The following is a 27,542-nucleotide window of genomic DNA, read 5'->3' as shown; positions in this document are numbered from 1 at the left end:
TTTTTGCATTTCTTTTCCATGGGGATGGTCTTGATCCCTGTCTCCTGTACGTTAGGCATATTAGTATTCAGTTGATTGTTTGAGCCAAGCTGTTTTTTTTTTTTAAGTAAATATATATATATATATAAGAACATTGATACCGAATAAAACTTGCTCAAGATGTCCTTAACCCAACAGCTACAAAGAAGGACACGCCTTTGTTGTGGGTTGAACTGGAGCTTAGTTCACCTCACATGTTACCCTGGGCAAGTGACTTGACCTCTCTAAAGCTTCTCATCTGACTCTGAGTTGTGGGGATTAAATGAGATAATACAGTTAATGTGCTTAGTACAATGTCTGACACTATTAAGCACTCAATAAATGATCCCATGATTAGTACTAACACAAGTTTCCAAATTCAGACTTACATATAATTTTAATACAAAAGGGAAGAAAATAAGAAAACAGATAAATTGAGATAAGCTGAGACACACAAACATATTAATTTCAGAATATTTACTGAGCACGTTACGTTATCATGTGCCGGGTTTCCCTGATAGCTCAGTTGGTTAAGAATCTGCCTGTAGTGCAGGAGACCCTGGTTCAATTCCTGGATGGAGCAGATCCGCTGGAGAAGGGATAGGCTACCCACTCCAGTATTCTTGGTCTTCCCTGGTGGCTCAGCTGGTAAAGAATCCGCCTGCAATGCGGGAGACCTGGGTTCAATCCCTGGGCTGGGAAGATCCCCTGGAGAAGGGAAAGGCTACCCACTCCAGAATTCGAGCCTAGAGAATTCCATGGACTGTACAGTCCATGGGGTTGCAAAGAGTTGAACATGACTGAGCTACTTTCACTTCACTTATCATGTGTCAGACTGTTCTAAGCAGAACAGAATAAGAACAAATCCTTATTCTTGTGAAGCTTACATCCTAGTACAGGAAGATAGAAGATGAACATAATAAATAAGAAACTTATGTAGCAGATTAGAAGGTGATGAGTGCTACAGGAAAACACAGACTAGAAGTGATTGGGAAAGGCAGAATTGTAAACTGCGGTAAACGGAATGGTAAACTGGGACTCTGAAACGAACAGTCAGGAAAACATTACGAAGGTGATATTTTCATATATGAAGGGGGAGGAAGGTGGCTATGAAAAGATCTGAGAGAAGTACATTTCAGGCAAAGGGAACTGCAAAGGCCCTGAGGCTTGGCAAGTTTAAGCAACAGGCCAGTGTGGCTGAATCAGAGCAAGTTATGGGAGAGGGCTAAAAGGTAAGATCTGAGAGTTAAGGCAGCCAGGTCAATACGGTCTTCTTGGTGAACACTAAAGGACTTTTCAGCAAGATGGAGAATTGATAGGGAATTTTGAGCAGAAATATGACACAATCTGTCTTATGTTTTAAAAGAATCATCCTTTCTACTGCTGTAAAAAAAAAAAAAAAAAAAAAAAGAACAAAAGACTTGAAGGAGGTCAGGGTTAAAGAACCCTCCAAGGGTTCAGTCCCTAGATCGGGAAGATTCTCTGGAGGAGGGCATGGCAACCCACTTGAGTACTCTTGCCTGGAGAATCCCATGGACCGAGGAGCCTGGCGAGTTATAGTCCATAGGGTTGCAGAGTCGGCCATGACTGAAGTGCCTCAGCACTCAGGGTTAAAAGGAAGTTTCTAGTTGGGAGGCTAAACAATAGTCCAGGCAAAACATGATGGTGGCTTGCACTGAGACCGAATGGTAGCACTGGAGCTAGTGAAAGTTGGTTTAATTATGAATATATATCAAAGGCAGAGTCAACAGACTGAATGTTGGGAAAATAGTGATTTTTTTTTTAATTTGAGGGAAAAAATAAAACTTTTCTAACCACCTGAAAAGGATGATATGACTACAGTATTTTCAGAGAGGAGGGACTTCTATACCTTTCACAGTAAAGTGCCTGAGAGGTAAAGTGAGAACAGAAAATACGTAGTGCTTGCATCGCCCACAGTGCTTACATCGTAACTTTAACATTATATATGCTTAATAAGTACATGTTTAAAAGCATAAATATATTAACTGCTATATCACATAACCTTCTCATGACTCCCGAGGGCAGGAACTCTGTCCATTCAATCTATCACAATCTATTTCCTCCCCTGCCCCCAATTCTTCACTTCTATTTGACTGTGATGATTTTTCCTGCTTGCAAAGAATTTATATGCTAAGGAAACCAGATGGATAAACAATTACCTTTTTGTAGGATTAGCAATAAATAGGAAAAAGAGGGTTACAGCAATTACCAGCCATTTATCTTCAGTAATTTTCAAAGCTTCATTACTGCCACATCATTACAAATACACCTATCACCTAACTTAGTTTACAATCCCAGGTGCTTTTTTTTTTTTTAAACTATATTCTAGAAATCTCAATTGATGAAGACATTACTGATAGCATATAAAGATGTAACATTCAGTTTTGATTTAGTAGTATGAACAGAATGTTAATTCAGTTCATAAATGTAAAATTAAACTGTTTCAGGATTCTTGTTCCTGAATAAATCATGCGTAATTTTGCGAGTATCTTCATGTTTGAGGAAAGAACCATGCCCTGGCATTTTTCAAACAGGCCTATGTGAAGACCCCAATGCTATAGGGAAGAATGTTTTAGCTCCACTTATTTCCAATTCTGAAATGCATAGCTGGCAAAATGAAGAAAAATGGTTGGGGTAGGTCACTCATATTAACAGCCTTAGAAATTACTTTCCTTTCCATATCAAGTGTTTTGGCATAGCTTTCCAAATATACTCATAAAATAGGCCTCTATTCAAATTAGATAGAAATATATGTTTTCCCATTTTCTATCTTTTATTAAAGAAAATGTGTCAACCAAAGACACAGTGATGACTGAGAACATCACATTTAAAGGTTTTCTTATTAAAATGCCAAAAGCATGCAAGCAATTTAACACACCAACTCAGACGCAATTTTCCCCCATATTTAGTAAGTGAACCACATGTTTTTAATATCCTGGTATGAATCCTTTATTAAATAAAGTTCCCTACAATGTTTAAAATGTTCTAAAAGGTTATTAAATAATGTTCTATTAAATCATCTATTAAATAGAAATTTCAAGAAATTCTAACCAGATCTTTTGTATTATTTATTAATATTAAAAAAAAACAATACCAGTGACTTTACTTTCTCCAACGAAATAAACAGACTGATGAACTGCTAATGGGATCATCCATTCTGGATATCTCTAAATACCAGACTTTGGTTTGCTTTCATGGTTATATCTACATTTCTTATATCAAAGGCAATGTTAAATAATACGTTGTAGTATAATAGCATCTCTACGAAACCCTTCTCCAGTCCTATTAGAGCAACAACGAGCTAATTAGCATCTCACTGGATGCATAATCAAAAGAAGCAAGAGGTAAATACTAGCATATTATACTGCACAGTAGAAATCCTAAACATACTTGGCTTGTCTAAACATTTTCTGGTATTTTCTTTTAAATAATTTATATAGAAAGTTTTGATAATTAAAGTAGTAGTTTGTTATGGATGACTGATACTGCAGATTAGAACTTATGCATCAAACACATGGCAAGTGAGATCTCATGAAAAACTACTGTCCTATGATAGTTTTGTTAATTTGGGGGTTTTACTCATCCACACTTAACAGAACGTCATCAGTTCATATGAAAGCCATTTGGGAGCATGTTATTAGAACTGTACACTAAATGAATTGTGCATATGATCGCTGTTTTATTGAATTATTATTTTTAACTCACATAGGCTCAATAACTTTAATTCACATATGTGAATTAACTTTTATTCACATATGTCACATCTGAGGTGTTATATGTAGATTTTTCACAGTAACAGAAAAACCACCACTTATACCAAATGCTTTATGACAAAAATCCCCTTTCAACAAAAGACTTCAAAGTCCCTAATGATGGCACACATTTTTGAAACTGATACAACTTCAATATAACAGAACAACTTAGAAACAGCTACAATTAGAAACTGCTACAACAGAGAAGTCCTTTATTGAAGCATGCAATGAGTACAGGGTACACTCATGGTGGCTCCATCCCATTAATTACTTAAAACTGGGCCCAGTTGAGTGGCTGGTGAAGGCCATGAGTGACCTACAGAGTATCTAGTTTTCTGACCCCTCAGACACAGAGTACACCATGTATAGTCATCAGCCTCACTCTGCTGCCCCTGAGGACCCACCTGCTTTGTTGTCCCAGAAAAACAAAGATGAATACTGCACAGCAAAGAGCCAGTCCCTGCTTAAAAATAAAGTCTCAGGAGTGAGAGACTGGTAATAGTGTAGTGGACCTACAGCTTGAAAGCCTATTCTTCGCTGCCAGCAGCTGAACCATAAGTCATGCGACTACCTCAGCGGTTCATGGAATTCTGTATGTAGCACAGTCAGGAAAGAGAAGCGCTTTTCACAGTCACTTCACAAGTAAGTCTAGTTGTTGCTTTCTGTCTTGAGATGCTGCAGCCATTATTCACTGGGGAGCCCAATGTGCCATGAGAAAGGCTGTTGTGAAGATCTGTGTTTTGGAGAATCTGTATTTAGTTATCTGCATTTAAATATGCATATGTGTTTGTGGGGGTTATTAGGTGCTAGGCTAGGCTAGGCTAGACTAGGTTTTCTTTTAGTCCAACTGAAAAAAACAGGAAAGTGGGAAAATATAAGACAAAATATCTTATTTATGTCTTAATAAGTGATTATACTGCATTGTCTCTGAAATCATGTATGATGCATCATTTTTACTTTTAATGACTGATAATGTGTGATGGTTCATCCAACTGTTTAAGTAATATAAAATGAATAATTACATACTTCCTACTATAAATCTTAAATACTTTTTAATGGCACTAGGCCAGTTAAAATTATAACTGCTCTCAACCTTGTAGGTTACATGAGCCATAAAATTCATCTTTTAAGTTCTGTTTTAGTGTAAAGACACATTAACAATTTTTTTTAACAAAAATCTTCTAAGTGGACAGTTGTGATTCAATGTGTAAATGTGTAAATAAAGAAACTATTCAGCTAACTTTATGGTTTTCTTTTGAAAATTAGGCTGATGTGTAAGGAAACCAAGGCCCTTTACTTTCTGTGTGAAATCTTTAATTATAAGCATTATACATTTGAAAGGCATCCTAAATTAGGTATTATCTTAGCCCTACCTTTATTTACTTTTACATAATTATCCTGATGAGAGATATAATTACAGCACTATACAAAATTACTAACCCATTAAAAAAAAATGTTTCCTAAGTGATAAACACATTAGATATGGATTAAGGCAATAAATCTCCAACTAAAATAGCTAGGAGTTAATTAAAAAGTGAGAACTACAATTCCTATTTCTTGGATAGGAAAAAAGTAAGTGCACGAAAAAGAGTGATTTGGGGGAAATATTTTATGAATAAAATTTCAAGGTATAATCACAACTTTATGACATAAAAATAGACATTTTAATGTCCAATTTAGAGGGGAAAAAACCTCAAGAAACATGGCTCTTGACACCAGTAGAAAAAGCAAAAGGCTTTCTTTGCTTGAATTTTTCATTTTGTATGATTCTGAAGCGTCATGGAGACAGAATCACAATGTGACATTTTTGTTGTTATCTTTGATATCTGTAGCATAAAATTATTACTCTTGGAGAAAGAAGGAATCTTCTATTTGGAAAACAAGGAGCCTTAGTATATAATAAATTGGAAGGAAAAAATCATCTTCCTAAATAGCACACTGGCTCCAAATCCTCTAAAGGAGTGGTTGAAGAAGATGGCCAGGAAACAACATTTCCAAACTGAATTTTAAACAATGCTTCAAATTATCATAAAATAATTAATCATGTTTCACTCAAGTGATAATAGATATAAATGTCAATTGACTGGGAACAATGAAAATGTAAGCCCATGGGATATTACTATCCAACGTTATCAAGATGTTATCAACTTGGCACCTCCCCTCTATTTCAAGGGTGCATTTTAAATGCTCAGTTGGTTTGGCTTTAATTAGTCATCCTGATAGGTAGCCATACTGAATCTCTACAACATGTCTGTAAAGGTAAGAGGAAAAGCTAGAATATAGACGAGCTAAGTACACACACACACATTAAAATTAAAATCATTTGATAGGGTATTAGGGAATCAAACAACATGGTTTCTCATTAAAATGGTGAGTTTAAGTAAGCCAAAGATTTAGAAAGAAGTCAATATACTGGTAGGGAATGGAATGGAGAAGGAGGTAGCAAAACCTTTATCAGGAAGGAAAGATTGAGTTAGGTGTTATTAATTTTTTTTTTAAAACTTCAGGTTGATAGGGAGTATTCTAACCCTAACAACATGAAACAGTTTGGTAATTAGGGAAAATTAAAACAGTTTGGTACAGTTACTATGGCAGGGTAAGGGTTACCCTGCATTTGGGCATTGAGAATTGATTACTAGTGCTCTTTTCCACGGAGAAGGCAATGGCACCCCACTCCAGTACTCTTGCCTGGAAAATCCCATGGACGGAGGAGCCTGGTAGGCTGGAGTCCATGGGGTCGCTAGGAGTCGGACACGACTGAGCGACTTCACTTTCACTTTCATGCACTGGAGAAGGAAATGGCAACCCACTCCAGTATTCTTGCCTGGAAAATCGGACAGAGGAGTCTGGTAGGCTGCAGTCCATGGGGTCACTGAGGATTGGACACGACTGAGCGACTTCACTTTCACTTTTCACTTTCATGCATTGGAGAAGGAAATAGCAACCCACTCCAGTGTTCTTGCCTGGAGAATCCCAGGGACGGGGGAGCCTGGTGGGCTGCCGTCTATGGGGTCGCACAGAGTCGGCCACGACTGAAGCGACTTAGCAGCAGCAGCAGCAGCAGCTCTTTTCCAAGAGCAGTCAACTCAGACTTGTCCAGAGATGTAATTAAAGATGTACTCAGGGATTTCCCTGGTGGTCCAGCGGTAACGAATCTGCCTGCTGATGCAGGGGATGAGAGTTTGATCCCTGGTCTGGGAAGATTCCACACGCCCTGCAGTGGGGTAACGAAGCATGGTGCCACAACTGCTGCGCCCATGTGCCCTAGAGCTAGTGCTCTGCAACAGAAGAAGCCACAGTAAGAAGCCCAAACACTGCCATTAGAGAGTAGCTCCCGCTCATTGCAACTTGAGAAAGCCTGCACACAGCAACGAAGACCCAGCTCAGACCAAAAAAAAACCAACACAGTTGTAGTCAGGGTATAACACTAAACCTATAGTCAACAATAATGTACTGTATGCTTAAAATTTTATTAAGAGGATAGATCTCATGTTAAATATTGTTATGACAGTTTTTAAAAAAAGCAATGTAGTCAGATATTTAACAGTTCCACACATTATTAGCTTTCCATTCAACAAATATTTACTAAACATCTGTTATGTCTTAGATCCTGAGTTTGGTGCTGTGGATGCATTAGTGAATAAGAACATGACACAGCTTTTGTCACCAACTTATGGCAACTCATCCAGTATTCTTGCCTGAAAAATCCCATGGACGGAGGAGCCTGACAGTCCACGGGGTCGCAAAGAGTTGTACACAACTGAACAACTTTTTCTTTTTCTTTCTCACAGTATGATAGAGAGACATCAAGGAAGCAGGAAATTAAAATAATATTATAAGTGCTATTTTAGTAGAGATAATTATAGAAGATATTCAGGGACTACAGAGCGAGGCTACCTAAACTTGGTCTTGGAGAATTAGGAAAGACATTTTAGAAGAAGTGACATCCATTTCAAGGACTGAACGGTAAATCTTAAGACTAATCTGGCAAGAATACTTGGAGGAAAGTGGAGAATATTTTTGGCATCAACAAAAAACCTGGAAGAGACAGAGTGGGCGAATGTAGGGACTCCAATTGAGAGTCTGGCTGCAACTTGGAGCTAAGACAGGAGATGAGGCTAGAGAGATGGCCAGACACCAAATTTTAAGGACATGTATTCTGATAAAAAGCACCAAACTAGACTAAAAGTATTTTCATAAACATTTACTGAATAATTAAGAAAAATTTATGGATGATCTTGCCTTCCAGGTAATTAGTCCTCAAAACTTCAATTGACCCAGTAAATACATTATATTAAAATAACTGTTTCATCCATTCAGGGTATCTTAAACATTCCCACAAACATATACCAATCCCACACCCAAAGAAAATTTTATCCCAATTTCTAAAGCGAATGTGATGAATATTATTTCAGTGGGCAATAATTATTCCTTCTTGATACAAACATGTGACTTGAGTGTTGCCAATCATTTTACTAAAAATAGTCTTAAAAGCACAGTGATTTTGTCTTACGTGATGGCATTAAGGCATTTTCCAAGATAATTTTATATAATTTTATATTTACTAAAAGGCATGACCACTTTACTGTCTTTTCTTATCACATTTTTCATGCTTAGGCATAAAAGTATATTTTAAAAAGTGCTTAAAAAAAAAGATTAAAGCCCTAAACAAAAAGCATAATTATTTAAATACTACATATTTAAATATCTTAATATACTTGCTGTTTGAATTTAAAATAAACAAGTTCTACTTTTCAAATGAAGCAATTACTTTAACAAATCATAACTATGAATTATCATTTAAAAAATTTTTGAGTATTTACTGTGAAGCAATGTAATATCCACTCTTGATTAGAAAATAGATGCTTATGGGAAAAACGGAGGCAATTTTATTTTAAAAAATATGCAGATGCATTGTATAATAACATTTAATGATCATATAATTAGAAGGGAGGAGTTATGATAAGATATACGGATCACAGATTTTACTGCCTAAGTTAAAATTTAGCTCAAAATTAGGCCCGCCTAACATCAGAGTCACTGTATAAGTTAGGCTTTTTCAATTTAATCACTTTTGGAATAAAGAACACATATAAATAGTTTACTAATTAATTAATACGTTGATAGTGCTTCCTTTTCTTCAGATATACGGCTTTGAAGTATATTATACAATCACTGGTAGAAATTACAGAGTTTAAAAATTATGGAAATTATAAACAGTTTACTAAAGTTTTTTTCAGGATACTTATTTTAAGTGATGTTACTGAAGTCTTACATAGCTCACTGGTAACCATTAGTTGAAATAAAAACATTGTAGAAGATAAAGAAGTTAAAGCAGATGAAGCTCATTTGTTAAAAATAATTTATATTGCATACAAAAATATGAGTGTTTCACTTACTATATTGACCAAACAATTATCTCTGTGATACTAGCAAATTAATTTATATAAATTTCCAAAATAAAGTGGATGATTATTTGACATTAGGTGTTTTAGAAAAACTTTGTGCAGAATGCTTAGTGATTATCCTGGTGTTTCATAAAATATTTCATAAAATACTGCTTTATACTAAAACAACTTTTCCAAAGGAATAATAAACTTTAATTAAAAATAAAGGACAGTTAGGAGTGATTTTATCGAATGCTTGTTCTGATGAACTAACAGAACTACATGGGCAAAACTTTTCAGGCCATCTGAACATCTTTAGGGAGAATCACAGAATCACATTTCACCAATCCAGGATAGATTAAAATAAACTTCATTTATAAACAGACTTCTAGATGTAGTCTTTGAAACTCCATTTAATATTCAAATGGCTTTGTTTAAATATCCCCAGTTTTTTGCTTTTTGTTTCCAATTTAGATATTGTTTACTTACTATCTCCATGGTAAGTGGTAACAATTTGGCTGTTAACGGTAAGTAACCTTACTGTTAAACCCTCCATATGCATTTTGAAAATTACATCAGATTTCTCTATTTCCAGGGTATTAACAGTGAATCTTTATATCTCCTTGTTCATCATCTCAAAATGCTGAAGTTTCTGATTACAAAAGAAAGATATTTTTACAAAAAAGATATAAGGCAGTAAATAAGTTTATTTTACCAGGTAGCCGTTTTCTCTAGACTCTACATAGTAATCGTAAAAAATGATAATTAAGGCTACATAAGGACTCTTTATCAAAAATTATATAGCATTTCCTGTGAGGGTTCAATTTATCATTCTTTCAATCTATTTTTAATCCTTAAAATAATCTGAAAATATTTTTATGTTAAAATGAGAGAATCAACATCTTTTAGAAGTATTTTGTAATATAAAAATTGAGATGTTTCAAGAACTGATAAATGTAGGAATGAGTGAAAATACTAAGAGCAAATCTTTGATATTTGACAACTATGGTATATGTAAGAGAGCGTTATAGAAAGCATTAGTATTTTTAAAAATGACTTTGCCATTTTAACACATGGGAAAACTAACCTATAGATAGTACTTTTAACGGTTGAACGCGTTTAAAAGAAATTCTAATGAAAATTAGAAAAATTAGGGCGAGACAGGGAGACAGAGAAAGAGAGACACACTCACAGAAGAGAGAGAGATAGAAAGAAATCTCTCTTCAGCTACAGGCATAGTGTAAGTCTTGTTTCACAAATAAAAGGACCCTCCGTAACATATGGAGTAGTTATATGTCCTCCCAGGGATGGTCTGTAGTTACATTCACCTCAGGTTCATCAAGAAGAGGTGAACTGTCAAATATAATTTCAGTCACAGGATGGTTTGCTTGAGACAGATTAGTGGTATGCAATCATGATAGATAGTTTATCCTAGGTCCAAACTGCCGCTTGGGAAATCTTGAACTCCAATGAACAGAGACTCAGTCATTATTAGTGTCAAAAAGGTACACAGAGACAAAATTTGGTTGGCAGCATGAAAGATGAATCAAGGCAAAGAAGTGACCAGTTGCATGTTCAGAATCAAAATTGAGAGGCCTACCACAGTTTGGAAATACTTTAAATACCAGAATAGTCATATATTATTTGCTTATTGATCAATATTTAAAACACATTTCTCTAAAGTAAAATACATGTAGAAAGACAATACAAATTATGTTTATGTTATTTCAAAATCTTTGTTCTTAAGGTGACACAGAAGAGTCCTCTGTCATAAGTCAGCAAAATATTTTTTTAAATTTATATATTTTTCAATATTTTTCCTTCAGTTGGACGGTCCAAGGAAAAAAAAAAAACTTCAAAAGAAAAAAAAGTAATTTTGTGGAAATTTTTACTATTTAAAGGTTGTACAGTTTGATGACTTTCTTAGGAGGAAATTGGAATAAACTTAAAATGTGGAAGAACTTAACTAAAGAAACTCCTAAATATTTTCTAAACACTGGAAAATATATATCTATACATTGCACAATACATTATTCTATTAGCAAACACAAATTTGGTATCTTTAAATCAGACCTCCCCCATCAACCAAATATCCACAAAAAGAATGTCCTCAAGTGTCACTGCCTGAAGTGATATGCTCTGACAAATCTAACAGCTCTTTCTGTGTCATTCCTAATGCACTTGTCACTCAGTATTATCCATCCTCATTAATGACAATGGGAAAGTTTATCTTGGGAACACGTTTTAAATCATCTACTCTTTACAATGGGACCATGAAATCTCTTACAAAACATGAGGCGGGAACTACTCTGACAACAAAACCTCTTCCTGGCAGCTTTATTCTTAATTCCTGTTCAAGGAGTAATCTGTTTATTATAAAATCATACAGAACAATATATTAAACAGAATTTGAAACAAGAATAGCTAGTGTGATTTTCAAGCTTACAAGTATTTTTACAACATTTTTATTAGGCTGAAAACAGTTGAGTCCTTTTTGTGTGGTTTCATGCAATCTTCTTTTCTATTCTACATTATAAACACCTATGAAAAAGAGTTTTATCTAATTTTAAAACAATTTTTACACATCAGGGACACAAATCTTTCACGTCTTTAATGACTTAAAAATAATCTTTCACCTCCCAAATTACTTTTAATAATATATTTACATTTTAAGCATCGATATGATCTTATTCCCTTGCCTGAGAAATTCACAGCTTTAAAAAAAAACACAAAATAATAAGCAAAACTTCTTGATCATATTTGTGTTTACCTACTGTTTTGATTTGACTATCAATTATATACACTAGGTAGCCTGGCTAATGAACAGTTGATTTTGGAAGGGTGTCCTTCACTGATGAAATTAATACTTGTTAGAAATATATATGTATTCTCTTATTATTCAGTTATCAAAAGCTTAATGCTATGTTTTTATTAACAATGTATAGTAAACTAATCTTAGATTATAATAATAAAGTTGAAAGATCACATTTAATGTTGATTTTATAATTTTTAATCACCTGAGCCCATTTGTGAATCCAAAATGCTGCAAGTAAAACATCAAATTTTAATGAATTGTATGAATCTGTAATTTAGCTTTTGTGCTTCAGAATTCAGGACCACTACTTTAACATTTCTAATCAATGCTTATTTTTTCAAAAAAAGTTTCCTCTAAAGGATGGTGTAAAAATTATATGAGTTTCATGCTTAAGATTCTAAGTTAAACATACAATAAATACCACTAAGTGGTTAATCTGGTGTTTCAAAAAAGAAAATAGAAATCTAAGGAAAACTAAGAAGATATACACATGAATTATAACTATTCCTTATATATTAGGTGTTCATTATGAATAGAATGATTGTACATACAAAATAGCAAGCTTCAGAAGGTGGAATTAGTTTTAATGGGTGGGACATTGCTTCAGCATTTGAAAGAAGTTTCTAGCAACTGTCTGCTGGCAGAGACTGAAATGGGTTACCCTAAGAAAGAGGGTTCCACATGATTATAGAGTGGCTAGGTGGGAAAACAGGTGCATGCAACAAGAAGCTGACTTTGAAGCACATGAAACTTCTTTCTGATTTTAACTTTTTAAGAAATCCAGGTATTTTCTCAGAGACACCTGCATTAACTCTGAAAGTGCAAACTACACATTAAATGATTGTATGAATTCTTTATTACTCAAACAGACCTTAATTTTGGGACTACAAATCATATCCCCTAATTGACAATTCTCTCCATAAATATTCTTGAGAGTTTGCAGCCTTCGCAAGTAGGGGGTCTTCTTTACAGCAAACTTTCTCTATAAATGACCAGATAGTAAATATTTTTAGACTGCAAGGAGATCCAACCAGTCAATCCTAAAGGAAATCAGTCCTGAATATTCATTGAAAGGACTGATGCCTAAGTTGAAACTTCAATATTTTGGCCACCTGATGTGAAGAACCAACTCACTGGAAAAGACTCTGATGCTGGGAAAGATTGAAGGCGGGAGGAGAAGGGGAAGACAGAGGATGAGATGGTTGGATGGCATCACTGACTCAATGGATATGAGTTTGAGTAAGCTCTGGGAGTTGTTGATGAACAGGGAAGCCTGGTAAGCTGCAGTCCATGGGGTCGCAAAGAGTCAGACACGACCGAGTGACTGAACTGAACTGAAATATTTTTGGCTTTGTATGCCATAAGATATTAACTTAACAGTATACTGTGAAAGTTGCCACAGCCAATACATAAACAAAAAGGTCTGGCTGTGTTCCAATAATGTTTATTTTAAAAAATTATGGGGTTGGACTTGGCCCACAGACCAGTTTGCTACCCTCATGCTTTAAAGCATCCAGGGCACAGTTGATTTTAAACTTTTAAATTTACTTTCAGGCTTTTAAGTGAAAGTCTTTTACTTCCCTAACTTTACATGGAGCAAAGCGTAAGAACCCTTCTAATAAAATGATGGGAGGGTTACAATGATTGAATGCTAAAGCTAGGAAATGGCGCATATTTATGGCACTATGAAACATCACATTTCCAAAATATCTTTACATGTACCCTTTCTGTTTCTTGACTGAATTACACATTAAGTCAATAGGACACGTGAACGAAGTGTATTCAGTTATAAATTATGCACTGTAAAGCTCTTCTGAAGATAATTGTCCTTAAATTTCTATCTGGACCACAATGGTTTCCCAGGAGAAAACTCTTAAGCCAAACTGAAGAACTAGACTGGTCCTTGTCAGCTTCATGTGCACAAAGAGGTCAATGGGATGATTCTCCAGCAATGATAGTTACAGATTTTCTTATTATGGAAGTGACATTAGTTGCCTTTACTGCCAATGTGTATTTAAATATGAGTTGGTATTCAGCTGTATTCAGCTTCCATTGTACATAGTTATTTCATTCCTAACTCATGTCTTAAAAATCTTTACAATATTTTTGTGTGATAAGCCAGGAAAACATTATTAGGCAATAAAATAAGCTCTACTGGCCAGAGAAAACCAGACATACAAACAGTTACTTAAAGGGTCAAAGGGGGTTAAAGGGTATAGGGACTTGAAACCAGGAAATTAGCATTGATTCCTCTCAGCTCTGGAGGGCTTTTACAAATCTAGTCTGAATCCAGTAGACCTCTTAAAGAAGCGGGCTGGAAAACTCTTACTGATATTTATGGAATGTTTATTATCATATATTTTTTGAGATAAAGCATTCAAAATAATTTTCAAAGGGCAATAAAATGACAATGAAATCATGACTCAAATAGAAGACCACATTTTATTAACTAAAAATTGTATCTTATCATTTCCTGTCTAGTATTTTTGAGGAATGCAGTTCTACTTTATTTCAGCAATAATGATCCACTATATTCTTAGCTAACTTTTTTTGGTAGCTAATATTTTTGGAAGGCTATTTTACTTAGCCTTAGGCTCAATATTAAGCATTTATGGAAACATTAGCATGATCAGACTATTATGTGTAGTCTGAAATTCTGAGATTTTTACGGATCCACCTTCAATTGTTTTGAGCACTGTCAAGAGGACATTCATTTGTTCAGTCATTTATTCAATATTTTTTGAGGACCTACACAATCATGCACTGAACTATGAAAAGGGGATACTGTGATAAGTAAAACAGACATGAGTTTAAAGCATTTATGCCCCTAAATGAATTAATTTGCCCAAAGCTTCCATACTTTACAAACAATGGTTAAGCAGGTGTTGCCACTGTGCTGAAGAAGTACAACAAAAACAAATCAAAGAGTGCAGAGTAGAAACTCAACAGCCAGGTAAGAAGCAGAGGATTACCTGGGTTAAGGCTATTCCTGGCTGCTTACTTCATGACTGGCCTCACTGAAAGCCTTAGTATTTTTATAGACCAATCAGTCTTATAGATTATTAAAGGTTACTGTTATCATTTGATTATTTTAAAAATATTTATTTGGCCGCATCAGGTCTTGGTTATGGCGCATGGGCTCTCTAGTTGTAGGCTTAGTTGCCCTGTGGTATATGTGGGATCTTTGTTCCCCAACCAGGCATCGAACCCACGGCCCCTGTTTTGGAAGGCGAATTCTTAACCCCTGGACACCAGGGAAGTTCCTATCATTTGATTCTTGATTCAAACCCGTTGTTAAATTATTTTTGTTTGACACAGAAGATTTATTTTGGCACTGACTATAAATTTAAATATTTTTCATTTTTGATAGTACATAGCAACTAGAAAGAAAATTAGGAGTGGGTAGTTATGTGTCTGAATGATTGGGGAAGCCCCAAGTTGCTGTGTGTCTGAGTGGCCAAATTCAGAGGGAAGAACCTAGAAAGCACTGGTTAAATTTATTTCATTAGTGTGTGTGTGTATGTATATATATATATTCATATATATATGAATATACATAAATATATAAAAATATTTTAAATATATATAAATATTTAATATATATGAATATATATATTTATATATATTTACTAATTTGACATTATTTTGAGGATAAAAAACTATGTGAGCTCATAAATATACATATAAAACATGTAAAATAAAGTATATTAAAATTATTGTAAAATAATTTTTTACATGAAGTATTTTCATCATTACTTTTATTTTTATTCTAAAGGCTTAATTTACTGAAAGAGCAGGTGACTAAATTCAATTAACACAGATCCTTATGAATATGTTTTCTGCCCAACTGTTTTTTTCCCTAAGAGAAAGGCTATGAAAGATAACTAAAATAAATCACTATCCAGTTTGATTCCTTTTTCATACCTATCTCTGACAAGTTTTGAACTTCAATACAGAAAAAAGGGATTGAGTACAACTTAGCCATTTTGAGACATGTTAGGTTTATGGTAAAGGCCATTTGAACACAACCACTGTGCTGTTTTTCTATACTTCAATAAAATCCATATATTTAATTAAAAAGTGTGTGTGTGCATGTTTGTGGATGTGTGTGTGTGTGTGTGTATTGTGTATGCGTGCAATTTCCCTTAAAAACTACAGTTATATACTCAAACAATTTTCTATGATTATTTATGTCAAGAATATAGCACTAGTGCATTTGGTTTTGTTCAACATTTTAGCAGTTGTTTATAAAAACATTAATAAATTAGTATTGTGTTAGTTTGCTTCCTTGCCCACTGAATACGAGATAAGTTGACACATTTATTTACAGGCTCACCAAGGGCAATCCATTTCATGCTATAGCGTTGACCCTTCACAAAGATCTTGTAAATGAGTAGCCTATTATAATACGTACAAGTGACCTTTAATTGCACCAAGAGGCTTTGTGTTAAAAGCTTTTTCAGTGCTAAACCATAGCTACAGTATAAGTTGGTGAAATATTTCTTAGGTTATCAAGCAGGAATATCAACAAAAAATCTCCTCTCTCAAAATAAGTAAATAAAAATTTTGAGGCATTTAACTAAGTCTACGCTATAAGGATACATTTTAAATAATTTGATGATAAAGATAAGCTATTTTTCTAATTATATAAGAATTAAACATTTTAGAACATTCATAAATAATTCTTATAAATTCTTAAAATCTAATCAAATACAACTATTTTTGATAATAGCTTTTGGAGACAAAAATAGTTAAACTTGATAACAGCTTTATTTTTTATATGAGAAAATTTTAATTGTAGTTAAAAATACCCCCTCTCTTTTTATCAAATGACTATGCAATCGGAACTTCTACTACATTGAAATGTGTAGTGAGGAATTATATACCTAACAAAACACATCCAAATACATTCCAACTGTTTATTCATATTAAGTAGTGATACTTAAAATAAATTTTCAATAAAGTATAGGGTCAGATATTTTCACTGATTTACTCTAGAAATTTTTGAATGACTGCTATATATTTTTGACATTCTTATAAAAAGTTGAAACTAAATACTCAATTTCATTAAACCATTCATACTGGGTATCTTATTTCTGGACGGCTCATGCCAAAATGATTTAGTTTGATTCTCTACAACAATGGTGGGCTGACTTGACAGCACCTGACAAAACAGCTCAGTGACCTTCACTGTACCGCATACAAAGACCCTGAGCTGGCTACTCTACACGTCCCCAGTGGGAGCGAGTTACGACAGTAGGAACTCGGACAAAACTTTAATTTCTGCTCAAGTAAGAGAACTGCTTTACTAGTTGTGTGGCCAAAGGCATTTCCGTTACACCTCAGTTTCTCTTAATTATTTACTATTGTCCCCCAAATCTTACCTTTTAAAAGTTAATAATTTATATTTAATCTCATATTTCCTTAATGAGCAAAACAATTTCTTATTATTAAACTGTAGAAAACTTTTTTGTAGTAATATTAATTTATAAAAGAGGAAAATATTTTGTGACCATAAGATTTTCTGTTTAGTTCTGCCTAAAGGTGGTATTCAAAGAATTTCCAATAAATGAAACATTTGCAACAGAAAAAGAAGTTTTAGTATGAACGCGTCAAAACTTCATTAGAACCAGTTATAATAAGAGGGGAGGCAAAATTAGAATTTTTTTTTAATTTTTGAAAAATTGAATTTGGTTCAAAATTGAACTCTTACTATAAAAGTTGTATGTACCTTAATTATCACAAGATAATTTTTGATGCTCCAAAGATAATACATTAAAATAATTTAGAAAAATATAAACTATAAAAACATAGTGACTGTGCAAATTAATATTTGTTAAAGTACCTGAATGATGTCAATTATACTTTAATTACAAAAAGACTACCTTAATGTAGAACATAAGTGGATAATAATATATTGTAATAAAATTTGGGATACTTTTTGAACCATATCAATATAGTTGACTAGAATATGGGAATCATATTTTCTTTACAGGATGCTTTCCCCACCTCATTTCACTAATATACAGAAATCCTACAGATGTGGATAGTTTTTTAGTGAATGGTTTTATATTGATTGCAAATTAATTTTTATATTAAAAACTCCTACCATACAGAAGAAATAAGTAAAAAATGAGGAAAGAACAATCTTGCTAACCTAATATATAAACACACATACACATAACACAGAAAAATATTATATAAAAAAAAATGCTAAGATAAACCAGTTTGATTTTCATAATGTGTTTTATAAAAATAGAGTAGAAATGCTTGCTAGGAACAAAAGAATTTTTAACTTGTATGTTAAAAGATTATATATAAATACGCATGTATATATACATACACATGTATACTTGTGTTTATCCATACATATATATATCAGTTCAGTAGCTCAGTTGGGTCCAACTCTTTGCAACCCCATGGACTGCAGCACACCTGGTTTCCCTGTCCATCAACAACTCCTGGAGCTTGCTCAAACTCATGTCCATGAGTTGGTGATGGACATCCAATCATCTCATCCTCTGTTGCCCTCTTCTTCTCCTGCCTTCATTCTTTCCTAGCATCAGGGTCTTTTCCAGCGAGTCAGTTCTTCACATCAGGTGGCCAAAGGATTGAAATTTTAGCTTTAGCATCAGTCCTTCCAATGAATTTTCAGGACTGATTTCCTTAAGGATTGATTGGTTGGATCTCCTTGCAGTTCAAGAGACTCTCAAGAATCTTTTCCAACACCACAGTTCAAAAGCATCAATTCTTCGGTGCTCAGCTTTCTTTATAGTCCAACTCTCACATCCATACATGACTACTGGAAAAATCATAGCTTTGATTAGATGGACCTTTGTCAGCAAAGTAATGTCTCTGTTTTTTAATATACTGTCTAGGTTGGTCATAGCTTTTCTTCCACGGAACTTGTCTTTTAATTTCATGGCTGCAATTACCATCTGCAGTGATTCTGGAGCCCAAGAAAATAAAGTCTCTCACTGTTTCCATTGTTTCCCCATCTATTTCCATGAAGTGATAGGACCAGATGCCATAATTTTAGTTTTTCAATGTTGAGTTTTAAGCCAGCTTTTTCACTCTCCTCTTTCACTTTCATCAAGAGTCTCTTCATTTTCATCAAGAGGCTCATATATATTTGGGCTTTGCAGGTGGCACTAGAGGTACAGAACCCCCCCTGCCAATGCAAGAGACATGGGTTGATTCCTGAGTTGGGAAGACCTCCTGGGGGAGGGCATGGCAACCCACTCCATTATTATTGCCTGGAGAATCCCATGAATAAGTGTTACACTGTGAATTAAAATAGGGTAATATAGAGTATAATTGAGTGAATATTTCAGAAGGTCCAGTCAGGGAAGATGTAAGAGGATGACTGGAATATCTAATCTATATTCCATTGATAAGAGAAAGCCATAAAAGGAAAGGAGGAATGAATATTCTGGACATTTGCTGTACAAAGACACTGAAGAAGGACTAATGATGTTTTTGGTATAACAGTATCCTCAAAGTTACCTTAATTTAATCTATCATGAAGTTCATGGATATCATATTTATTAAACTCTATTATGTATATCTTAACATATATAACAAATAGATGGGGAAATAGATGGCAAATAGATGGCAAATAGATGGGGAAACAATGGAAACAGTGAGAGACTGTATTTTTTTGGGCTCCAAAATAACTACATATGGTGACTGCAGCCATGAAACTAAAAGACGCTTACTCCTTGGAAGAAAAGTTATGACCAACTAGACAGCATATTAAAAAGTAGAGACATTACTTGCCAACAAAGGTCTGTCTAGTCAAAGCTATGGTTTTTCCAGTAGTCATATATAGATATGAGAGTTGGACTATAAAGAAAGCTGAGCACCAAAGAACTGATGCTTTTGAACTCGTGTTGGAGAAGACTCTTGAGAGTCCCTTGGACTGCAAGGAGATCAAACCAGTCAATCCTAAAGGAAATCAGTCCTGAATATTCATGGGAAGGACGGATGGTGAAGCTGAAGCTCCAAAACTTAAGCCACCGGAGGCAAAGAACTGACTTATTGGAAAAGACCCTGATGTTGGGAAGGATTGAAGGTGGGAGGAGGTGGGGACAAGGTTGAGAGAATGAGATGGTTGGATGGCATCACCGACTCAATGGACATGAGTTTGAGCAAGCTCTGGGAGTTGTTGATGGACAGGGAAGCCTGACGTGTTTCAGTCCATGGGGTTGTAAAGAGTCAGGCATGACTCAGCGACTGAATTGAACTGACATATATCTTATCCTTCCAAGTATCTTGGAGGATATGTTAATAAAGTATATGTTCTTATGTTCTAGGAATATAAATATGCATTTAGCTGATGAAGTGGGACAGTCATGATTTGTCACCATTTTCTGTCTTCCTTAGACACTATAAATAACAATTGTGGGAGGAAAGGTTTTAGGGAGTAACATGTAAACTGGATGAATTCTGCTGAAGCAATTCTACAAAGGCTTTAAAAAAATTCTTGAAGTATTGCAATATAATTTTCCTGGAGCCATATCATAAAACACATACTGAAATGTTTGTATCTGCAAAAGTTAGGAAGGAGGAGATCTTTTTCTCTTTGTACTTTGAGGGGATGCTGAATCTATATCATCCTGATCTCAAAGTGGGGACTACCGCAGTGCAAGTCCCACAGAATCCTTAGGAGAGACACAGAGACTGAAGACTACTGTGCAAGATTTGAAGTATTTGACGTTTGCTTTATGCAACTATCTCACTGTTCAAATATGTGCTTTCCTTAAATTTCTGAAGTAAAATACCATATGAATTAATATAAAAATAGTGCAATGTGAAATATCAGACCTTAAGTTCAATTTATCAAAGGACCATTTTTATATAAAAATGATTCATAGTCAAGGTGTCATACAATATTTAAAAGTATCTCTCAAAGAAACAGGACTCATTTGATGTAATTAATTTTAAGTTTAGTATCTTAGGTGTTGCTGACCATAAAGAAACTTTAAGATATGGAATAGCCAAACATGAATTTAGTCTTCCTTGCCAAATGAAGCACTGATGTTCTGCCAGCCCAGCTCACAGGAAGTATGTGAAATGAACACAAAAGCAAACAGGCCTTATGCTGCCTAAGGGAAAGTCAGCAAGATGGCAGCTTCAATCATTTGGAATAATACTAAAGCCGCCTTAGGCTTTTCTCAGAATGGAAACATGTCACTATTGCTGCAATATTCCAACAAATCAGAATGCAGAGAAAAGAACACTTATGCAATCAAGTCCTGGAAGGGCACTTTACTCAACATATAAGTAGAAAATAATTATAAAGAAATTTCAGAAAAATTGTCAGTGAACTTAAATGACTCAGGGAAAAATGTTCTTTCTTTCAAAGCATGTAATAGATTTTTAAAAAGCTTACCACTTAGAAACAATTTCCTTTTACATTCTCCTGAAAGAATTATTAATGTAAAGACAAATTTTTACGAAGCAGTAAGTGAAAAGTTTGGGATTCAAGCTGCCAGTAAGAAACACTCATTCCCACTCACCCCCCCCACCCCACCCCCGCAATATAGTACTATTACTTTGGAAGTTTGATCAAAGGGGATAAGCTTTCACAACATTTATATAGGAAGTTAAAAAATACTTCAAATATTTTGGGAACTTACCTAATCAGTATACTTTTAGCATGTGTCTAGTCATGTAGCCATCTTTGGTCAATCATCAAAAAATCAAAGGCAAATTGACATGACTCAAGCCTAACTTTAATACCGCATGATTGTGTCGTGTAAGCTTGTTTTGTGTGAGAGCTGCTGTGGTTTTAGCAGAGAGATTAACAACCGGACCTAAGCTGGCCTCCAAACCTTGCCCTGCTGATGCCTCAAGCTCTTTGAAGTCTGACCATCATACCTGGCAAAACAACAGTGGGAACTAGGATGGTGTCAGATCTAATCAAATTGTTCGCTGCAGCATAGCTAACTGTGGGCTTCACTAATTGGCCCAATTGCGGATTATACCTTTTGCTACAGATTCAGGACAATAATTTAGTTAAATGATGTTTTTTTTTCCCCCTTATCTCTTCTAATTAAGATTCCAAAGTGGGAAGAAATAGGATTAGACAGAGTCTCAAAACCGTTCCTCTTAAGGTGGTATGCACTTCTGATAGGTTCACTGTGATGTGTGAAATATATAGAGCAGAATAGTAACCCAGCTTCTGGAGATGCTGTGAAACCTGTATGATATTACTGTATGACTACATCACTTGAGAATGAAAGTGCAAATATGGAGATGGTAATAAAGTGAACATTAAACTGTGAACAGTATAAAATATTTCTACTGTTCCAGAATGTTAATTTGGGTTAACTTTTGACAAATGATTTTATCTATATGAATAGATGTCTATGTTCCACTTTGGTTTTCTTTTGCTGACTGCAGTATATTTGGGATTTGAAATACCAGTTAATACTTATGCAGGGCATCATTATCAGAAAGGTTTACCTGGACTACATGGTTCATGGCACTACAACTTAATAATGCTCCCGAGCCACACATATATGTTTGGCTATTTATTTATTTTTAAAGTTTTTTTTTTTTTTTGATGTGGACTATCTTTGAAGACTTTATTGAATTTGTTACAAAACTGCTTGTTTTATGCTTTGGTTTTCTGGCCATGAGGCATGTGGGATCTTAGCTCTCCAACTGAGGACTGAACCTGCAGCCCCTGCATTGGAAGGCGAAGTCGCATTGGAAGGCCAAGTCTTAAACACTAGACCACCAGGGAAGTCCTGCTTCTACTTTTTAAATTTTAGTGACATAACTGTGAATTGACAGATAACTATCCCTAGTCCCTACCTCTAGATATGGTAAGCATGCACTCATCTTTCTACTTCTCATTTAAAAACGAGTAAAGCTGTTAAAAAAAAAAGTAGTGGAGTAAGGAAACCTAGGATCAAAGATAGCATGCAATACTCTAAATTTTCCAAGGTTGTCATAGTGACTGACATTCTTGTAGTTTGCAAAAGCCTATGCTTTTCTAACATGTAAAAAATCTCAAAAAAATTCTACTGAATCCTATCAAGTATACTATTCTATTAATATAAAGCAAATTTATATGGATGGAAAATACTATTCTGGTCTTAATACTTATGAATAAATCTACTAAGTATGTAAAAATAACAGTTAATAAATGCCAGTTAATCAATTATTCTGTTAGAAAAAGTTCTTGGTGACTGGAGAGGTGCTGAGGTCCTGTATTCTGAATTAGGGGCAAAGTATAAGAGACAACTTTGAGTAAAGCTGATTTACTTTGATTTTCTGAACTTTTAGTATTCATTTAGTGTACAAAATACGATATTTATGATACTATTTTTGAACCAATTAAAAGGCTATATAAGTACTGTTTATCCTTATATTGAAAATTTGCAATGAACAGTATAAGTCTTTTGCTTATTTCAGCATACCCCTTAACCACACTTCCTGATGTGAACTTCAAAACACTGAATCTTAGAGCTGGAAAACAATCCCATCACCAAAGCAGAAAACATGTTTGTAATAACCTTTGTGGAGTCTGGATCTAACGTTATAACACATTATTATCATTTATATTAGAAAACTTGATTACTAAAGTGTGTTAAGATATGACCAAACTGAACAATACAAAATTAAAACAGTACAATAATATTAAACTCAGGTAAATGCTAATCTTATGATGTCATCAAATTAAATGCAGTCACATTTCAAATCCTACCAAATCTCTTAGGTACTATAATTACACCGTAATTACTAATACAGACATAAAACTGGTTAATGAGGATCCCAATGTTAGAAAAGCCTTAGAGAAAATTAGAGAAACTGAAAAACTACAAATCTAAGTAGTTATTTCAGCTTGGAAGTGAAGTTATATAACCAGCTTCTACATTTTATAGAACTTAACTGAAAAGGTAGTGTTTATAGGTCACCTGACTAGTGGAACTTACATAATATTTATAGTTGCATTATTTGGGCTATTCTTTAAACTCTACAATTTATCTGCATTACATATATTTCAGCAAAGACTTTATACCTACTAAGTCTATGACTATTCTTAGTTTGGGGATAGATAAATACAAAGATGAAAAGGATATAGTTTCTATATATCTAGTCTATTGTTATACCTTTTAAAGTCTTTTCATATAAAATATTTAATCACAATATAGAAAATATAATAAGCCAGAATACTGCCAGGTATGCAATAAAGGCTTAACAAATGCTAACTATGAGTGAATGGAGCTATGGTAAGGTCAAGAAATAAATAGTATATTATGGTTAATCAAATATGCTCATCATATTTGCTAGAGAATTACTATGTATGATTTACAAAGATTATCAACATTCAGAGAACTGGAAAGCTTTTTCTTTTAACCTGAAGCCATGTTGAATCGACTTTAAACTTTCTCTTTTACTTATTCAGAATGCATCCCAGGATTTCAGGGTCGTTCCTATAGACATGATTCTGCTGTTGTTTTGGTAGGGGGGGCTAATTTATACAACTTTATAATTGACAAATACTAAGTATCAGTAAAAATTTACTGTGATTAGACAAATGCTCCAACCTGAATCTGGACAAATACCAATACATGCTCCGAAAAGGAAGAAATATACTTTCGCCTTCTCCAAATCACTCAAAGAAATTAGAGATTACTGATTAAAGTTGCTCTACCTATTAGAGGCCCTGGGTAGCTGTTATAAAAACATATTCAGTTTTCATACGTAAAAAAGGCAATGATTTAATAAATCAAAGAAAAGGGATGCTAAAAATAGGCATGAGGGTTTTTACTTGTTTCTTCTGTCCCTAATTTCCACTTGTGCCACCTTTTGAGACCATGTTACTCACAGTAAATTCCAACATGTAACAAATCTACCTGCCTGGAATCAGAACTAAGTTATTTTTGCTTTACCTGCTAAAACCAACTTTCCTTCTGAAAGTAAGAAATGGATTCAATGTCTGGCACATTAGAGCCTCAAACTTTACACACTGTTGTAGTGTACATCTCCTCATTTTTTAAATATTGAGGCAGATTTAAAAGATATTTATTTGTTGAGCATATTAAAACACTGTCACTTGATAAAGGAATCCTTCCAGCACCTGGCAGATTTCCTACCTGTTTCCGTATATATTTTATAACATATAATTTAGTGCTATATTTAAAGCACCAAATCTTTTTGTGAAGTGTATGATTTTATCCTATATGTATGTACTTCTGTTAGCTTTGATTCTTTAATTGTATTTTTTCTACTTACTAAATTGAATGCTATGGCATAAACAAATAAGTTATTTAGAATATGTTTCACTTTTATTTCTATACTTAAGAAAAAACCATATTCATTAGGTTATAAGCCCAAAAGGTAAAGGATTTGGTCAACTGTACTGAGTATTAACTTTAAAAAGAACCACCACCTACTTGTGTTTCCTTTTCAAATACTGGTTCCAAATCATAGGGTGACCAATTATATTGGTTCTCTTAGTTTAGAATAGTGGGAAGAGAGAGTAATGGAAGAGAAACCTAGATCTTTTATCAGCTCCAGTGGCAACATATAGTCACTATGAGAACCTAAAGTTATTCAAAGGAGCGGTCCCACTTGATATTATATAAGTCCTTTATCACTAATGAAAAAAGACCCAGTTGTGTGTGTGTGTGTGTGTGTGTGTGAGAGAGAGAGAGAGAGAGAGAGTGAGCATTCATATTTTTATGAATTCATATTACTGTGCTAACCATTTTCTCAGGGTTCAATATTTTTTTCACTAGGGATTCTTGTTGCTTAGTTTGTATGGTGACAGGCATGATACCTTACACCTGGTTATCAGAATACTCATCTTGGGAGAAAGGTGCCACATGGAGAAAAAAATCTTACATCTTTCATTAAATACATAAATTCAACCTAAAAGAAAATGAGGAGGCATGCGTTCCTCGTGATGCTAACAACTGTTAACTTTATCCCTCTAAAAGTGTTGGCAGTATTATGGTAAATTACTCTACATTCCATCAGAAAAACTGAAGCAATATTGAACAATTACAGTGTTGGGTTCCATTTCAATGGTTCCTTTCGAGAACTACGGCAAATTAGCTCAAGAATCACTATTTCTACACTCTCCTTCTTTTGGCTTTAAGTGGCTTTTGAAGGGAGTATCCCCAGATGAGAAACTTCCAACACTCCTGCAGAGATGACCTGCTTGAAGAACTGGCTGCCTGATTAACTATTAACTGCTCTCAATAGGATTAGATAATTAAGGACATTGATGACCATTAATTAGGAGGAGGGCACATTAATTTGTCACTGGATAGGGCCCTTACAATGATTTATAGGTTAGTGCTACTTGCAAATGTGAAGGGAAAGAGAAAAAGAGAGAGAACCATTAAGTTACCTTATCAAGTGGCCAGCTAAAGAGGGCAGAGGGTCAAAAAAGGGCCAGAATGGTCACTTAAGGGTGAAGTCCCAAACACCAAAGCAGTGCCAAGCCACATTGACCATCATTTGGTGATGAAGTTAAAAATATGCTAATTTATTGGTGGCAATTCTCTCTTTTTATGGTTTCAAGCAGTTAAGACAAGTGGCCTGCTTAAGAGCTTTTCATTTGAAAAGAGATTAAACAAAATGGTTTGTCAAGGCTGCTTGGCTGTTTTATGTCTTTGTTAAAAAAAAAAAATGCACCGACTATACTGATAACTATCACATCACCCAAAAGCCATCTCTCTCTCTCTCTCTTCTGAGCATTTATTTCGTTAATAAATACATCAATTTAATTGCTTAATAGTGCTGTGTTCATTTGCTCTTTAGCAAGATTAAGTTGAAATAAATCTTTTGTACTACTACTTTCTGTCACTATTGCTGGCATAAAAGTCACAAAAAATGTTTAAGTTTCTGTAGAAATTTACTTAAAGACACTAGTGTAAATTATACTTTGTTTTATTCAGCACAGAAAGCAGAATGGTGATTTCACGAATAGTAAAGAAACCTGCTTTTAGAATGTAGATAAGAATCCTCTATTCTTTGGCATACACAATTGTGGGTATCATTCACATTCCACACATAAATAAGCACAGCTCATTAACATTTAATTAAATATGCTTTTGAATGCCTTGGAAATATGCATATCATACTTACCATGTAAGTTTGGAGCTTACTTTTTAACAGACATTTAAAAGAAAATCATTTTTGCTGTACTCTTCTGATATACCATTAGAATAAAAGATAAAAAAGAATGTCTAAAATAAATTATTCTGTTACAGCCAAAGAACAGCAAAAGCATGAAATATCTCCTATGAACTGCATTAAAGTAAAAAAAAAAAAAGAGAGAGAGAGACTTTTACCTCAAGACTGTGAACTCAAACATAAAAATTCTCTCTTACCTCAATGGTGAATAGCTTCTTTTTTAATTTAAAAGCTAAGTCTTTGACATCTGATATATCATAAATCAAGTTATTAAGCCGAGGAATCTGCCGTATATGAATAAGACCTTGTGGAAAGGAAATGAAAAGAAAAAAAATTCAAACACGCTGCCATTGGATGCATAAATTAAAGAGTCTTACAGCAGAATTC

At 34.3% G+C, this 27,542-nt stretch overlaps 1 protein-coding gene across 3 annotated transcripts in view; it reads right to left on the bottom strand.

Moving 5' to 3' along the window:
• ELP4 (elongator acetyltransferase complex subunit 4) overlaps positions 1-27,542 on the bottom strand; it is a 257,443-nt gene that overhangs the window by 105,566 nt on the left and 124,335 nt on the right. For 2 of the 3 annotated variants that reach the window (NM_001038684.2, XM_059874954.1), the window contains exon 9: positions 27,353-27,459. In NM_001038684.2, the coding sequence (NP_001033773.1) occupies positions 27,353-27,459 (107 nt within the window). Of the gene's footprint in view, positions 1-3,986; positions 7,070-27,352; positions 27,460-27,542 lie in introns of those variants that run through there. The other variant, XM_010812747.4, reaches the window with a different exon arrangement.

Source organism: Bos taurus, chromosome 15 (genome assembly GCF_002263795.3).
Source record: "Bos taurus isolate L1 Dominette 01449 registration number 42190680 breed Hereford chromosome 15, ARS-UCD2.0, whole genome shotgun sequence".
Lineage (NCBI taxonomy): Eukaryota > Metazoa > Chordata > Mammalia > Artiodactyla > Bovidae > Bos > Bos taurus.
Note: the sequence above shows the minus strand (reverse complement) of the source record. Positions and strands in the feature narration are given on the sequence as shown.